At 40.9% G+C, this 17,695-nt stretch overlaps 1 protein-coding gene across 4 annotated transcripts in view; it reads right to left on the minus strand.

Moving 5' to 3' along the window:
- Nucleotides 1-417: 417 nt before the first annotated feature.
- The window catches only part of avpr2.S (arginine vasopressin receptor 2 (nephrogenic diabetes insipidus) S homeolog), a 450,241-nt gene continuing 432,963 nt past the window's right edge, over nucleotides 418-17,695 (minus strand). For all 4 annotated transcript variants that reach the window (XM_041575354.1, XM_041575355.1, XM_041575353.1 and 1 more), the window contains 2 exons: nucleotides 12,941-13,817; nucleotides 418-4,541 (listed from right to left, as the gene is read on the minus strand). In XM_041575354.1, coding sequence (XP_041431288.1) covers nucleotides 4,345-4,541; nucleotides 12,941-13,817 — 1,074 coding nt within the window. In that variant the 3' untranslated portion in view covers nucleotides 418-4,344. The remainder of the gene's footprint in view (nucleotides 4,542-12,940; nucleotides 13,818-17,695) is intronic.

Genomic DNA, 17,695 nt, shown 5'->3' on the forward strand with positions numbered 1-17,695 from the left:
ACTACATATTTCGTTTTTTGAAAAAACTGCAGGTTTTAAAAAATCCCTTACTTACGAGGCCATACTGAGACTATAACAGAGACTATAATATGCAAATTTCAGGAGCATGCTCAGATTGTAACACTGCTTTGAGTATTCTACCCAGAATGCCTTGTTTTAGTAAACTCCTCCACTAGAAGTATCATGAGATTTCCCTATCTTGTCCCCTGCTGGTGATGTCATTATGCAAATGAAAGACACACACTAAGTTCCAGCAGGTGGCAGCACTACTGTACAGCAGCTAACACAGAGGATTGGCTGATTTAAAAATAGCTTAGAAGGGTTGATAAGCAACAAGGAATTTCAACTGAGCATGTGTGAGATTTCAGAGCTGCAGTTGGCTGGGAAGATATAGGTAGGAGGAGCCAGTGAAATATAAGATGCCTGCCTCAGCTAGAACTGCAGTGGAGATAGGGGAGATCTTGCAGAAGGTATAATGAGCTGTTGATTTACATTATACAAACAATTCTAACTGTTTTACAAATCGGATTACTTGAACTTTCACATATTGTATTTACTTAGGAAATGATTTTAGTTATGATTGGTGCTCTTTAAAGGATAAATAAACCTTTAAAACAAGTGAATGTAAAATTAATGATGATGCTATTCTAAGCACCTTTGTAATTTACATTAATTATTTCTTTTCTTTTTATTCCAAGATTTTAAGGGATATATGTGCTGTTAATAAGAACTTCATTTTGTTCCAACAGCGCCACCTACTGGTCAGTTTCTGACCAGTCTGACCACCAAGGAAGTTGCCTGGAGAAAGAAAGATGCTGCTCTGATGTTCTTCTGCTTAGGAAAACAATTAGAAACCTTTCTCAAATCTTTCCTAACCAGAAGAACATAAGAGCAGCCTCTTTTTCCTGACCCCCTTCCTTGACTATTTGGTCATCAGACTGCTCAGAAACTTACCAGTAGGTGATGCTGTTGTAACTAAATTCATTCATATTAATAGTACATGTAACTTTTAATATCTTGGAATAAAAAGAAAATAAATAATTCATGTAAATTACAAAAGGGATTAGACTAGCACCCTCATCGATTTTACATTTACTTATTTTAAAGGTTTACTTATCCTATAAGTAAGAAACCTGGGACTGCAGGCTGAACTTTTAAAAACGGGACAGTCGGGAGGTATGCTTTTATGAAGTAACTAGAGGAAACCCTCCCTAACTCTGTCCAATCAGTACCTTCAAATAACATTACATTCAGTTAAAAGCACTGAGAGTCTAGTGTCTTGGGGGCATGTTTACTAACCTTGGAGATAAATATCTGGAGAGATTTCTGGAGATGCTGCCCAAGGCAACCAATCAGCAATTAGATTTAAACATCCCCATATAAGTTAGAAACAAAAGAAAAGATCTGATTGGTTGCTATGGGCAACGTCTCCAAAATTATCTCCAATGTTAGTAAATATGCCCTTAATCTGTTTATGTTAAAGCAGAAGTAAAATTTATTCTGAGATGGTAACATTCAAAAATATGAATTGGCTTATAGTTTTTTTTTTACAATAGGAGGACAGGAGCAGCTTCTATTTCAGCAGTTTTGAGAAGGAACTGCACTAGGGAAGTTTGGCTTCCTTCTTTTAAATAAAAGACAGTATATATACAAAGTTCTATACTCCGATTAAAAGTGTCTTGGTGAAAGTTACAAGTGATTTTTGTGCTTTAATTGTCATTGTTCTTCGATGTGTGGGAACGCTCAGTTCTTTTGTATAACCCCACTGTTCTGTTTCAATAGGGTTACTCCTCTGCGTACTGGTTTTTGGCACATTTAACCTATTAAGAAAATATATAAAGGGGGTCATTTAAGAAGTGCATATTATCCTAGTCCTTAGACACTAGAGAATATATGCCATTCTCTAAAGGTACATGAATCTAAAGGTGCTCCATACCCTCATATAGTTGTGCTTGGTGCATCTTTTGACACAATTGAAAACCTGGAGCTACCGTCACCTAGAATACAGCTCCAGGGTGCCAACAACGGCCTGGGTCAATTGATGCAGTGATCTTGCTCCTAAAGAATTAGGTGCTGGAAATGATGACCTTCAAACACCTAAGATGTTCAGTGTAATTGCAGTGTTTTATCACATTGACCGCTATTGTGATGGGTGCCTTCAGGCCCGCACTTGTGGCCAGGCTCCAAAGGTGGCAAAATTTTAGGGGTGGCATGCCTAAGGAGCACTGGGGACTCTAAGCTCCCCATTGGCACTAGGACCGTGCGGAGGCCTGGGAGGTGACGTGCAAGAAGAAGCTGGCACTGGGACTATTTCGGGCTTGGGGTTCTGCTTCACTAAATCCGAGTGCTGAGTGCCTTGCCACCTCTTGATTGTGGAAAGATGCCCCAAATGTGTGCACTTCACACACACTGCAATTGAGCTTGTAACTGAGCTCTGTACTGTGCGCCATGGATGAAAATGTGGGTCATTTATGATGGAAAAAAATATTGCACTTACTGACTTCATTCATTACGCTCCTCATCAAATCAATCATACTCTGTGTGTGCCTGTTGACCCTAGAGAACCCTCATGAAATAGGCCAAATGCATAGGAGCAGGAGGGCCCACAGACAACTGGGCCAACCAGAGAATTTTCCTCGAATCCTGGTGCCAGTCCAATACTGTGCACTTCATTGCACTTTGTTCACAGGGTTGGACCGGAGCCTTGGGGGCCAACCAGGGCTGCAAAAGAAGAGCCCTCCTTGCAGTCCGCAGGGGCAACTACCAACCTTAAAATTCTCTGCACCGGCTTGCGCATGCGCAAAAGCCGCGCCTCGCACGACCGCCTCTATGAACGTCTTTATGGGGCAGCCATTATATATAAGAAGGAAAAAAGCAAAGCCAGCCGCTTTCTGGGGAGCACTGGGGATGCTAGCTTGTGCGCCCGGGCCTAGGGGCGCCCGCCAAGGAAGTCCGGCCCTGTACATACTAGCTTTCTGGGTTAATTCTTTAGTATATCCCTAGAACCCGCATATTCACACTAGATGCACTATGTAAGCAAAAGCCTGCACTTTTGCTTTTTACTCTCAGCTACAAGGGGGGGGGGCTCTGGCCACTCTTTCTTTCTTCACTTTGTAAACCATAACAAGATATGAATATGCCTTTTGCTAACACGTTAATGATTGAATATCACATGTAAAATAAGTGATAAAATTAGTAAAAAAAATATCTCTCTATGATTTCTCTTAACTCTTCAACTGTAGGGCAGATGAATCAAGAAAATGATCCTTCACCAAATGCATATATATATCTTTAGATATCATCACATCTCTTTTCTATCTCTTGTATATATATATATATGTATACAATCTTAACATAATTTTTACTTTATACATATTAAATGTCTGGTTGAGAAGCAAAGCGCTCATAGGAGTGGTGGTGTGTATGAGGCTAGGCCCTGCCAAACAAACTTGTCACATTGTCTTCTGGAGAGCCCCAAAATGAACAGATATCCCCAGGGTGGGGGTCCCCAAACTTTTTTACCCCTGAGACACATTTAAATGTAGAAATAGTTGTAGAGCAGCACAAGCTTGCAGAAAGTCACTGGGGCTGCCAGATATGAACTATGATTGGCTTTTGGTACCCCTATGTGGACTGTTTGGCAGTAAACTTTTTTTTATGCAACTAAAGCTTGTCTTACACCAGTAATTTAAAAACAAGCACCTGCTTTGAGGCCACTGGGAGCAATATTCAATTGTTGAGCAACACATTGCTCCCAAGCCACTGGGTGGGAATCACTGCCTTAGGGAAAGCATATATTATATGTGAGGGAGAGGAGGGTAATTCCTGAGATCAGAGCAGTTGCAGTTCCTCCATTATTGATGGCATGTCGAAATTCCTTGCACCTTTTCTTAAGCCCCTGGTGCATTCTAGGAAACATGAATTTGAAGTTGCTAAGATAATGACTTGGAGTGACTTGGAGTCCATTTATCACCTGGAGGTCATTCTGGTGGAAAAGTCCACATGACCTAGGTCTGTAAGCATCCTTCCTTAGAGATGGTGTTCAAAGGTATGTACTACAAAGTCCTGTCTAGTAAACAGTGTACCATTATATATTTTCTTGCATCTCATCCATAACCCAGGAAACATCTCCATGACTTAAGAAACTACGTGAAAGTCCTAAAGTGTAATGGCACCAAATCCGGAAATAAGTAGGGGTTGCTCTTTGATATAAGTTATATAATTACACGTTTTCATCAAACGTCTTATGCAGTAAAGGATTCTCCACCCATCACATTGTGGAATTTTCAGTAGGCTTCACAGCAGATTCATATTGAGGTTTTATTCACAGCTTAATCAGTACATTCACTCCTTGGGCATGGTGGAAGAGCCTGTAAAACAGGATTCCTCTGGCAAAGAGTTCTTGCGTTGGTGTGTCCGACAGCCACAGCACAGAATCTCTTTCACGTCCTTGGACACGCTGCTGCTGAAGATAGTGTAGATCCATGGGTTGGTGCAGCTATTCAGACTGGCAAGGATCATCAAGACTTTGATAGCAGAACCTGAAGAAGAAAAAAAATGAACCGATCATTATTATTTTTTGTTAGAAAGCCTGTTGTAATCATATTTTTGCTTGGTGTGTCCAAGTGTAACCAGCTTTGAAGTGAGCAGAACTAAATAAAACATTCAGTATGCCAAACCAACAGCCAACAGGAGAATTACAACTTTTCAGAATTTTCAAAATTCAGAGCCGTTGCTATTATACACCATTATTGTGCAGCACTTATGGTTGTTGCCATCTCCAGAACATTATGAGGGCTGCACAGCAGGTTCTGCTACAATGTAATTACATGCACACTGCATAATGATTTTATATATATATGTGTGTGTGTGTGTCTGTGTGTGTGTGTGTGTGTGTGTGTGTGTGTGTGTGTGTATATATACAGTATTGTATTCCCTTCTATAAGAGGTCACATGTAATGTTCACTCAGTGCTGGATGTTGCAGAACCCTGCAGCGATTATAGAAACAGCACCATTAAATGTATGTATGACACACTTTACAGAACCAAATACATGAAAGGTACAATTTAGGAATAGCCATATGTAAAATATGGGGCCTCTTTTATAAAGTGAAGTACAAGTTACAAGGAAATGCAAAAATGGCCCCTTGCCCACCTGCTTTAGTTCCAAGAATATCTAGGGCAGCAAATACATATCCACCCCATATCTGACCCAAACTGGCCTTCAAACTGGGCTTGCAAATGCATTTAGGAGACCAAATGGCCTTTCACCCCAATTCTCAACCTAACTGGCCATCAGGCTGAGCCCTACTTGACACTGTTCCAAGCCCCCTAGGGTAGGCAAACCCCAAAGGGAACCAGTGCTCTAAAAAATGACTTGGGAGATAAGTGTTCCACTATCGGTGCTATAGAGTTCAAGAGCATGTAGGACGTAAGTAGCCAGTGTCAGATATCAAGGATGTTTTATTCCTTGTCCCCACTGGGTGTTCCCATGGCTGCATGGAAACATTATCTTTACTAGAGCATTAATATTTATGCAGCATATTAAGACGAAAGCCATTTTCCTCTTGGTCCTTGTCTTGTCATCCAGCTGGGAAATCTGCCATGTCCCAGAAATATGTCTAAGGCTTCTGTTTTCCTTCTGTCACATTTTATATATGTGACATAATCCCTACAACTGAATCTTCTCCCAGCCCTGACAGATACACACGAAGTTTCTGAAAGGAGGCTCAGGAGCATTCTAGGACATTGCTCTCTATTTGCTAATGGCACATGGACATGGTTCTTAATCACGCATTGCCTACTAGACATTGAGAACATTGCCTTTTAATTCAATTTACTCACCCAGTAATGGCTGGCCTGTGGTGCCCGGCTGTTGCCAGAGCCTGTATCATAAATGTTATGGCATATAGATGTAATTTCCCACTGGCAGTTTTGGATGTGGATATTCTGCATGTGTTAATATAAATACAATGTGGACAGATCTTTCCGTTTTATTCAACTCTTGAGATATTGTGTAAAAGTTGCTTTCCTGTGATTAATTGCACTTCAGGTCTGGTAATTCTCCATACTGTATTTCTGCTCAATGTTGTAAATACTGTGGGGGCTGATATCCCCATTGAAGCGTTCCTCAATTACAAACTTTTGTATGGCGGACACAATGAAGTTAATGTCTCTAGTCTGTAATGTGTTGGACATCTTATTCAGCTAGCTAGAATATCACTTTAATATGTATTGATCGATCACCTGGTTGCTAGAGTAAAATGGGCCCTAGAAACCAGAAAATGTAATCAAAGCCTGTATGTTATCATAAGTATTCTCTTGTACCGATCTGAAACAAATATGTTTCATGATTTAATGGTCCATTAGTAGGGTCACCACCTGTCTTGTTCACAAGTTTCAGCCCAGCTTTCAAAATTGTTAAAAACAGACAGAAATCCACCCGATTGCCTCTGTGATGCAATAACCATGTCATAACTGCCCGTAGCCACCCTCATTGTCTCACTGCCCCTCCCCCCCAACATTATTATCAGCCTGTCCTCTTTGTCTGGATTTAAACACCGGCAAAGTTGGCAATCCTACCTATTAATAGTATTTATTTGTGCACTTCCTTAATACAAAAATATACTACAGTGCTGGAATGAAAAATGGGTGCACCCTAGGCCCCTGCCTATCCCTAGTTACATTGCATTGGGGGAATATGTATAACCTGGCTTAGAGTTATATCATAGCACCACACAGAACATTGGGTCCAGGTGCACCTGCCACAGATCTTTAGCTAGAGGAGAAACCCATGATCCACCATAAAGACAAGATGGGCTGGCTCAAAACCAGATGCCAGTCAAAAAGTTGCTGTTTAAAATTATTTATAATACAAATATTATATCTGCCAAAGAGCCTTATTCATTTCTTGCCATTCTGGGGGAATTAATCACAGGCTTAGTGTTATATTGCACAGCAACATCACAGCATGGATAGCGTTTTGGCCTCCTTGGGCCATACAATCCCTATTATTCTTCATCAACTAGAACCAAACACACTATGGAAATGGCGATAATTCTTAAGTATATGTGTGTTTTCCATTAGCAGCAGTAAACCATAATAACCATAATGAGATAAGCTGCTGCAAGAATAATGAACTCAAATAAGCCCCATTTGTTGGTTGGTTGCTATTAAATGATACCTCTATGGAACTGGAGTGTACGCTAAATTAAACTGGAAGGAGGCCAGAGCAATGTTTGAACCCATTTAGAAACAACGGGAACATATGCTGCGGATTAGGAAGTGTATTACAGCTTTGAAGTTTCTTGTTCACATGATATGTCACCATCGTGGCATATTCTGCAGAACAGCAGGAGACTGGACACAGCATGTGGCATAAATATCCTCTCATTATCATGTTCCCTAATGTATATTAAAGAATAAGAACATACGTAAAACCTCAATATGTGGATATATGTGCCACGTGTGAGGATTCCTAGCTAAAGGTCCCTTTAGAGATTACAGGTGGGGGGAGGGGAGCTCCAGACCCAGCACTTGGGGGGACCTGCCAGGGTAGAAGCTATAACCAGGAAAAATGAACGTATTATACAGCCAGGGGTGTTAACTACAGAGGAAGCAGACCCTGTGTCTGCAGGGGGGCCCAGGAGGTATAGGGGGCCCCATGAGGCCCTATGTAATGAGCAATTTCAATATATATTGGTAAAACTTGACAACCTCTGGATATTTTGGGGGATCTAAAATAAATTTGCCGTGGGGCCCAGTAACATCTAGTTATGCCATTGTCTGTGCAGCCAGCAAAGTAGCTCTTATAATAGTCGGGTTGATAGTAGGCTAAAAAGAAGTTTGCTTTTGCCCAACCTGCAACCCTTCCAGGGGCCTAACTACAGAGAAACAGACCCTGCGGCTGCAGGGGGCCCAGGAGGTATAGGGGCTCCATTGCCCTCATTCATATAGAAGTTAAATAAATATCGGTAAAACAGGTCAACCTCTAGACATTTTGGGGGCCTGAAAAATAATTTGCTGTGGGGCCCATTAATATCTATTTACACCACTGGACCCTTCATTTGCTAAAGTATGGCTCCTAGCACACATCAGCAGACTGTGCTGAGAGTCAGGACCGCCATCGAAAATTGCAGGGCCCCATACGACAAAATTTCCTGGGCCCCCTGGGCTGCACCCACCGCAAAAAATATTGGTGGCTAGGGTTCCCACATGTTAATAAAAAATAAAAAGATATTGGTGGTCAGGTCCCCCCATAAAAAAACATTTGTGACCAGGGCCCCCCCATTAAAAAATATTGGTGGCTAGGACCCCACATGAGAAAAAAAAATTGGTGGCCAGGCTCCCCCCCATATTATGAGAAAATTGGTGGCCAGGGCCTTCCAGAAGTCAGCAGCTCTCAGAAAGTTGAGGGGCCCGGCTAATCAAGTAAGTGTGGCTGTGGCCAGGCCCCCCCCTTACCCTCGGGCCCCCTACAACTCTCCTCCCTGTCCCCCCCTTCAGCAAGTGCTAAAAGACTATAGGAGTCATTTACTACATTGATTTGGATGCAAACTACAAAAATTGGTGCACTAGTGTGTAACTAGTGTGTGCCAGACCCCTGCAAAAAAAAAAAAAAACTTCAGAGGGGACTGGCGCACAGCAATCTCTACCTGCCCATTCATTATTTTGCCTCTCTGATTCCTCCTTGGAGTCGCCAGACAAAGGCAGGTGAGTGGGAGGGATTCTTTAGAACTATAGAGGCAGCGGACCCTGCAGTCCAGGCCCTCCTGTCTCCTGAGCTCCTCAGCAGCTGTGTGGTCTGCTTTCTTTATAGTTCTAAAGAAAAGGACTTCAGGGAGGACGCAGAGAGACACCACTATAGGCGCAAGCCACCATATTTTCTGTACTTTACGTTTTACCCTTCACCTTGAAGCTATGTTAAAACTTTTGGGCATAACAGGCAGGTAGGGTTGCTATTTTACCGGCGTAGCTGGTAAAATACCTGCCAAGGCCGGGGCCGGTATTACAAATTTACCGGCATTTTGTAATAGAATTTGTAATAACAAAAGCCCTCGGCCCGCCCCCAACTGACACAAAATGTACCATTTTTGCTGCCTTCTGGCCAATCGCGAGTTCTGTCTCCGCCCCTCTATGTCATGACCTGCCCCTTTTTACATCACGGGTCACCCCTTTGTTCCCGCCCCCACCACCACCAGCCGTGCCTGGCAACCCTACAGGCAGGTAACTTATGGTTGAAAGAACATGTCTATTTTTCATGTGCAATAAAAAAGTTCATATTTGACAGATGCTTGTTGAAAAGTTATCCATTTGGGTAAGCACAGCAGGCATTCTGTCATTCTTCATGATTATTTAGCCAATGCTGGCTACTATTATATGAGAGTGTTTGGATAATGTTGGGGCAGTCATAGCTACTTCTACTAACATAAAACACAGTTATCCAGGCAAAAAAGGCAGTACAGGTACAGGACCTGTTATCCACAATGATCGGGACCTGGGGTTTTCCATATAACAGACCTTTCCATAATTTGGATCTTCATACCTAAAGTCTACTAGAAAATCATGTAAACACTAAATGAACCCATTAGGCTGGTTTTGCTTCCAATAAGGACTAATTATATCTTAGTTTGAAACAAGTACACATTACTGTTTTATTATTACAGAAAAAAAGGTAATCATTTTTAAAAATTTGGATTATTTCATTATAATCTATGTGAGATAGCCATTCTGTAATCCGGAGCTTTCTGGATAACAGGTTTCCAGATCCCATACCTGTGATCATGCAATACTAATACATAGACTACATAGAAGTGGTTAATAGTTTTTAGTCTCTACTTTCTCAGATATTGTATAGCCTAGCTCACCCCTACAGTCCACCCACTTCTGATAACCTCTACCCCGTTCAGGCGGCAGTTGTATTGGTTGATACGGCTGGCCCTCCACCTTCTCGTTGAACTGGTACCACCCACAACCCACCCTTATGTAACCATCTGCCCATTCGTTCTGTGTTGGAAAAACACCAGCTCTAATTAATGTTTACTATATAAAAGTCACAGAGACAAGCTGCTTTGGGAAACTGACAAAGCACAAAAGGTTATCATATGAACAGAAACTGTGTGACCCCACCCCGTTCAGCAGTTGTTTTTACTATGTAAAACTGGTCTCTGATCCGTAACTGTTTGTCTTCGTTTGTGCATACTCTTCCTGTTACTTTAGTCATATTAGGGAGTGATCCAAACTTGGGTTGGCATAATGAACATTAATTAGTCATCACAGAGTAATTCCTAGGGAATCTGGTTCTATTTGGTGCCCCCAACTGCTTATCATAAGGCATCATGATACCACAACACCTTGTGTTCATAAGTAATTCTGTCAATTTAAGAGCTTAATTAACCTGTTTGCATGTTTTTGGAATGTAGGAGGAGACCCACACGGATATGTAGAGAACATATAGCTTCCATTAATAGTCTAGGTAGGCTGAATGACAGCTCTAAATAGCACAGCAGGAAGACTATGTTCATTATAAAACTACCGCAGAGCAGAAAAGATCTCGCATTTGCTGGGTGTCTAAGAAGACTAATCATATCCAGCCTTGGTGGGTGTATCTTTCTTCCAAGAATAATGCAATACATGCAAACTTCTTTCCAAACATAAGCTAATTAAAGAGAGAACTTGTGTCTGTTTTCACAAGGTACCAGCCAGGCAGATATTCTCATTATGCCTGGCAAATAGGGAACTCCTCTTTTCTATGCAAACAGTAGAATAGCACTCTATGCAAGTCCAAATGTACAGAAATGTAATGTGACGACCACAGCTACCAGAGAAAACCATAATGTTGCAAAGTAGCCAAACCGCTACAAGCTACTTTGCCACAGTATCTCAGTATTTAGTAGCTATATTTGGTATTAGTAGCTCCAGGGTCTAGTGGCAGGCAGCAGTTCCCACCTACTGAAACCTAAAGCTGGCGATAGACGCAAAGATCTGATCGTACTAATCGAGGATTCGTAAGATTTTCGGACCGTGTGTGGAGAGTCCCAACATTTTTCATCCGGTGGATATTGGTCGTTTGGTCGGACAGGTTAAAAGATTGGCTGGCGATAATATCTCTGCGTGTATTGCCGATCGTACGATTTTCAGTGGGAGACTGTCACTAGCTTTGGTCAGACATAACTTTCGTATGATTGCTTCAGGGGCAGAACATCGGCTGATCTGTTCTTTTGTACTTCATTTGTTTCGGAATTGTACGATGATTCGTAAGATCGGATCTTTGCGTCTATGGCCAGCTTAAGTCTAATGGAATTATTTACAATGTGCAACACCCTATGGAACATTCATTACTAATTATTTAATGTAGAACTTGCATATGATCAACTGACATCCAATGTGAACTTGCAGTTACAAGTGCAGAACATAAAATAGATACATATGTGGGACGATATATTGAGCTGGCTACACACGAGTCAATACAAACTGCTGATTCGCCCCTCCAGATCACCTCTGTAGCTTTTTGACCTGTTAATTAACGTGCCCCACCAGTATTTGCTCTGCAGATGAAGCCTCATAGGCCCACAGTATAAACCAATTATTTGCCCAGTGGCTAAATAATGGATGAACCATATTGGTGTTGATCTGCTTGTTCATTAACCAGACCAAATTAGTGGGTTTTTACCTATATTGAAAACCTATATCTTTAGCCTGGGAAAATAAGAAAAAAGAATGAAATGGTGCTTTGCAAATAAAATTTTGAAAAACCTTAAAATTAACTTTAAAAGTCACTTGTGGAGAAGAGATGAGACCTCTGTTTCTAAATATAGTCAATTATTTTCAATATGGATAACTCTGTTTACATAACCTTAACTATGGTAGTCATTAACATGCCGCTTAGGGTGAGGATGAGTCACTTAGTATAATTACATGCACAGTTCATAACAATTAGCCAGCTTACGTTCTGTCCTTATTCTCTTAATTTTTAAAGTACATACTGAGCTACATTTATTAGCCTTTCAGTAGATCACTTAGAAAATGGCATATCTCTAGGCGTAGTTGGCTGCCAGTGCCTTTCCGATTTAATTTCCATGGTCCTAGCATTTTGGAGAATTATGGTTGGTTGCTTTAATTCCCAGTTTGAACAAAACCATGGCATTAAAACCATGATGGAAATAGGGTACCTCCAACACATGCTTACCCTATTCCAGTGTTCTGTCCATAGTTATTTACACTAATTCTAGACCTATAGCCACAACATATGCACACTATTGGACAGCTTAGGTGATGTGAACACCATGACAATGCACACCCACCCAGGCTATGGCTGGGAATCAAGAATGCCAAGCATTTAATCTGCCATCGTTATACTAACTGGTGTTACTGGAGCGATTCCTTGAAACGATTCTATCGAGTTTATGAGGGACAAGTATTAACATTGAGAAACCAGTTCCCATGCCAGTTTTTGTTCAAATACAACGATTACGAGATGTCATGAATGTCTGGATATTTATCTGAATATTGGCAACCGTGATAGGGTTGTACATGACATTTCTTGGAATCACACCTATAATTATTTTTATCTCCCATCATTTCCAATGGAAAATTTTGGTCACAACCCTTCAGCCAAAGCTTAACCCCTTGCTAGTAAGTTCTACTACTTTTATATACCAACATCTAGAATCAAAAATGGAAACAACAGTATAGTTGACAATTAACATTTTATACTTGAATGTATGAACCTGTTTTCCCACACAAAATAGAAACCTATGCCATGTTTGTAGTTTAGAATTGGCAGTGAACATTTGAACATACTGATGCTGCAATGAATTATGTTGCTCTGAACATATAAGGCTATGACTGGTTACAGATTGGCTCTAAAAAGATGTTAACAAGATTTCTACATAAAAAACAGGTGATGCATAATAATATTAACAAAAAAATATTAACTTACTCCCAGCTGCTGATTCTTTATTCCAGACATTCCAGAGTTGAGCAATAAAGAACGGGGCCCAGCAAATAACGTATACCAGCACGATGACAAGGGTCATGCGAACAGTCTTTGCCATGGCACTGGTCACCCCAGAATCTGATACTGAACGAGTACCATTTCTCCCACCTATCAGCTTTGCTTTTCTCCTTGGTCCAGGGGAATGTTCTGGGCCCATATTGACACTATGGTGAATCTCTCTAAAGATCAGAACTTGACATGTAGCAATAAACAAAGCTGGCAGAATGAAGACCGCCAAAGTAATCCATGTAACATAAGCTTGAAGTCCCCATGGTTCTATAAATGTAGCCCAGCAGTCAAATACACCTGGGTGGACCTCTTTCTTTGAAAAAATGAAGCCCTGTGGAAGACTGAAGAAGGCAGAGGCCAACCATGCCAAGGACACTGGAATATTCCATCGCGCCGACCCTTTCTTGAAAGTCATCATTGGCCGACAGATCGCCTGGTGTCTGTCAAATGTCATGGCAACGATCATGTATGATGAAGCATACATGCCTAGAACTTGAAAGTACCGAACTGCTCTACAGAGCACATCTGGTCCCCGAAAACGATCAGTGATGTCCCAGACAAGTTGTGGAAGGACCTGAAAGAAAGAGACTACCAAATCCGCAAGGCACAAATGGATCATGAAGGTGTGCATGAGGGCATTGTGCTTCCGTCGCCTCAGTAAGGTGAACAGTACGAGGCAATTTCCAAATGTGGCAAAGCTAAATATCACTGCCAGCATTGCAATGTTCCATTGTGCTACAATAGGGTCCCGTTTATCGTCCCCTGGTTCTGTTATATTGGGTGTTTCAAAGGGTGACTGTGTCCCAGACATCTGCATAAAGAACAGATAACAGATTAACAAAATATAAACACTAGTGTCCTCTATGATCTACGCAACAATAGGTTATGCTGGTAATCATATACAGTGCAGTACAGTTGGGGATGAATCAGTTAGGGCCCATTTACCATGCAGTGGGGCCTAATGGGCAGCGGAGCTGCAATTACAATAACTATTTTAATCAACTCTGGGATGCAGTTACAGTAGCATGGGATGGTGACTATATTAGTAATGGTGCATTATCTCCTAGGTATGAACAATATTTGGAAATAAAATATTGTATATGTGGGGAAGATAGTGGATAAAGCAGGAGTGGGAAAATAATCTCTGGGAAGGGAGTGTGGCTGTGGGATAGCAGGTAAGTAAGGAAGAGATGGTACCTATAGAAGCAGTGGGATAATAGTCTCTAGGAAGGGAGTGTGGCTGTGGGATAGCACTAGTAGGGAAAGATGATGCCTATAGTAGCAGTGGGATAATAGGCTGTGGGAAGGGAGTGTGGCTGTGGGATAGCAGATATAGTAGTGAGAGATGGTGCCTATGGTAGCAGTGTGATAATAGTCTCTGGGAAGGGAGTGTGACTGTGGGATAGCACTAGTAGGGAAGAGATGGTGCCTATAGTAGCAGTGGGATAACAGACTCTGGGAAGGGAGTGTGGCTGTGGGATAGCAGATATAGTAGTGAGAGATGTTGCCTATAGTAGCAGTGGGATAATAGTCTCTGGGAAGGGAGTGTGGCTGTGGGATAGCACTAATAGGGAAGAGATGGTGCCTATAGTAGCAGTGGTATAGTAGGTATAGTAGGGAGAGATGGTGCCTATAGTAGCAGTGGAGATAATTGTCTCTGGAAAGGGACTGTGGCTGTGGGATAGCAGGTATAGAAGGGAGAGATGGTGCCAATAGTAGCAGTGGGATAATAGTTTTTCAGAGGTTATTATACTGATTGCTGTTATAGGCACCATCTCTCACAGGTGTAGTAGGGAAGAAATGTGCATATAATAGCAATCAGTACAATAACCTCTGAAAAAGGGACTGTGGCTGTAGGACAGGGTGTTAGGGCCACTAAACTCCACTGTGCTATCCCTGCACTGTCCTTGCAGCTGCGAGCCGGCTCGTCTTATCACAGGGTATAAAGAAAGCTAAGATGGCAGCAGTAACAGTAAGGGTGAAGACACACAGAGTAACTAGTATCAGCTACTTGCCACTGTCACAGAAAGGCAATAGTGATAATTGGCTTTGCTAAGACACTACATGTGTTTTAGCAGAGGAAGTTCTCAATATTGTCTCTGGGAGGGTATTTTTTTTATCATTTTGTAGCCCCAACACGTAGCTGCTACTAGTAGCTCAGTGTGTCTTCACCAGGGCTATTCCACAGGAGGAGATTTTCACGGAGGCAACTTTGGGCGACTATTGAAAACGCATCATTAGCGCAGACGACTTTTCATTGTAGCTTATGGGAAAAAACGCTGAGGCAGTTCGGGGAGATAGTCGCTCAAAAGACGAGGCAAATCTCCCCGAATCTCCTCGTCTGGCCTTACCCTAAAATAAGCATTGTCCAACCTCAGCCCTTCAATGCCTAGCATGCAAAGACAACCAAAGGCTGTATAGCAATTTTGGAAGTTGAGGCTGAAATTCTACAACTAAACCGAGCCCTGCACCTTTATGAATATGAGTTAAAACTTTTATTGTAATTAGCGATGTAAGTAAAGAACTGCACAATCATTGTACTTGGAAAGAGAAACTATTTTTTGTGGATTCATCCATTAGACTTGCGTCAGAGTTACAACACACCTAATTAGTACATGGGAAGATTGCTGAGTAAAACCTCAGAGAAGGTGGAATCAGCAACTCAAAACTAAATTAAGTTTTAGCCCCTTGAGGGCATCTCATAGTTTGCAGGAACCAAAGTTGCTTATTCTGGTTTTGTTTTGGCTCTCATTTATATTCTTTTATAATACACAAAAGCCATGAATATCTTGTAAATTATATCCTTATAAATGGTGAGGTCTGATGTCATCAGTTATAAACGGTGAGTTCTGATGTCATTTCTGTCACATGACTCACTGAAATTTGTGTATTATAATAAATAAAGTACCCCCAGTTGTAAAATATGAGGATATTAGAAGTTACCTCGGAGTTCCATGACCTGTATAAAAACACTCGGCCTTCGGCCTCGTGTTTTTATATGGTCTTGAAACTCCTCAGTAACTTATAATATCCTTATATTTTACAAGAGGGGGTACTTTATTCGCTATATATTTAAAGAGATAGAGCATGAGCAGGTACTGTATACCACACTGAAATTCAGTGCCGAAGCACAAAGGGCTCAGCTCCATGGGCCATTTAAACATTTGCTGTGACCATCATACCCAGAGTTATTGCTCAAAGTATATAAGATTGCATCGTCATAGCTTTACTTGCAAAGTGCTGCTGTACACACTTGCTTATAAATGTAAAGTTCCCCTTTGCCAGCAAGGAATACATGGATTTTAAATATCCTCTGCTTTCTTTTAAAGCTTACCATCTCGTCATGTGGTGCCAGGTGCTCCCCCCCCTCCCCATGGAATGCATGTTCTGAAAATCGCCACTCCCATAAAGAGGCAATAAAAATCAGTATGACATCTGTAATTACAGGGCATGAGAAGTACAAAATGTATCTTGTTTGGGTTTCACCACATGTACTCTGTAATTGATCAATTTATAGGATGGATGAGAATAGTTTAAGGATGCTGTTCAATAAGAAGCAGCATTTATCGGTGATGTATAATTACCCAGTCAGGATTTCCATCTTGATGCATCATCACCCTGATGTACTCATTAGCTGTTAATATTTATAGACGGGGCACCGGGACCATACACCAGCAATATGAATGGATCATTTGTGCTGTTAAACTGCATTCACACATACTTCAGAAGGAACCAGATTTCTTATATAGTGTATAGTCTGCCCTTTTTTATTATTATTATTTTTATTATTAATATTATAACAAGGTGCCAACATATTCCTCAGTGCTGTACAATAGAAACTGTATATACAGTACATCAATGTACAAATTACATACAATACAGGAGGTAAAACCACACATTTGTAATACAGGTATACGATCCGTTATCCAGAAACCCGTTATCCAGAAAGCTCCGAAGTCTGGAAAGGCTCCCATAGAATCCATTTTATCCAAATGATCCAAATTTTAAAAAATGATTTCCTTTTTCTCTGTAATAATAAAACAGTAGCTTGTACTTGATCTGAACTAAGATAAAATGAATTATAGCGAAAATGAAAATTTATTATAAGCTTCCACATGCTGCAGTAAGACACTTTCTAAATACAACCAATTAAAAATTCTGCATTGTTTCTGAAATAATCAAGTTTATCTTCACTATCCCTCTCTCAGCATTCTGTTTTCATTGGGTGTCAGATGAATGATCCTATATATCGTATAGGGGGGCTCCTTTTTTCTAGAAGATGTATTAGATATCACTCTATTAAATTCACCAGAATTTCCCATCTCTCTACGTGCAGAACTACTGCAAAAGGCAGTTATTTGGCTAGATTTTGTTTGTACTGGAATCAGTTATTTGAGTGAGCTTTAATTCATCAGCTAGAAAAGAAAGCCCCCCCCTATAAGATATATTGGATCATTCAGACTGAATGAAGAGAAACAGAATGCTGAGAGAAGAATAGTGAAGATGAACTTGATTATTTCAGAAGCAATGCAGAATTTTTAATTGATTGCATTTAGAAAGTTTCTTACTTTAGTAGGAGGAAGCTTATATAAAATGTTCATTTTAGTGATAGTTCCCCTTTAAGGGCAGAACCAGCCTATTGGGTTTATTTAATGTTTATATGATTTTCTAGTAGACTTAAGGTATGAA

Source organism: Xenopus laevis, chromosome 8S, assembly GCF_017654675.1.
Source record: "Xenopus laevis strain J_2021 chromosome 8S, Xenopus_laevis_v10.1, whole genome shotgun sequence".
NCBI classification, from domain to species: Eukaryota; Metazoa; Chordata; class Amphibia; order Anura; family Pipidae; genus Xenopus; species Xenopus laevis.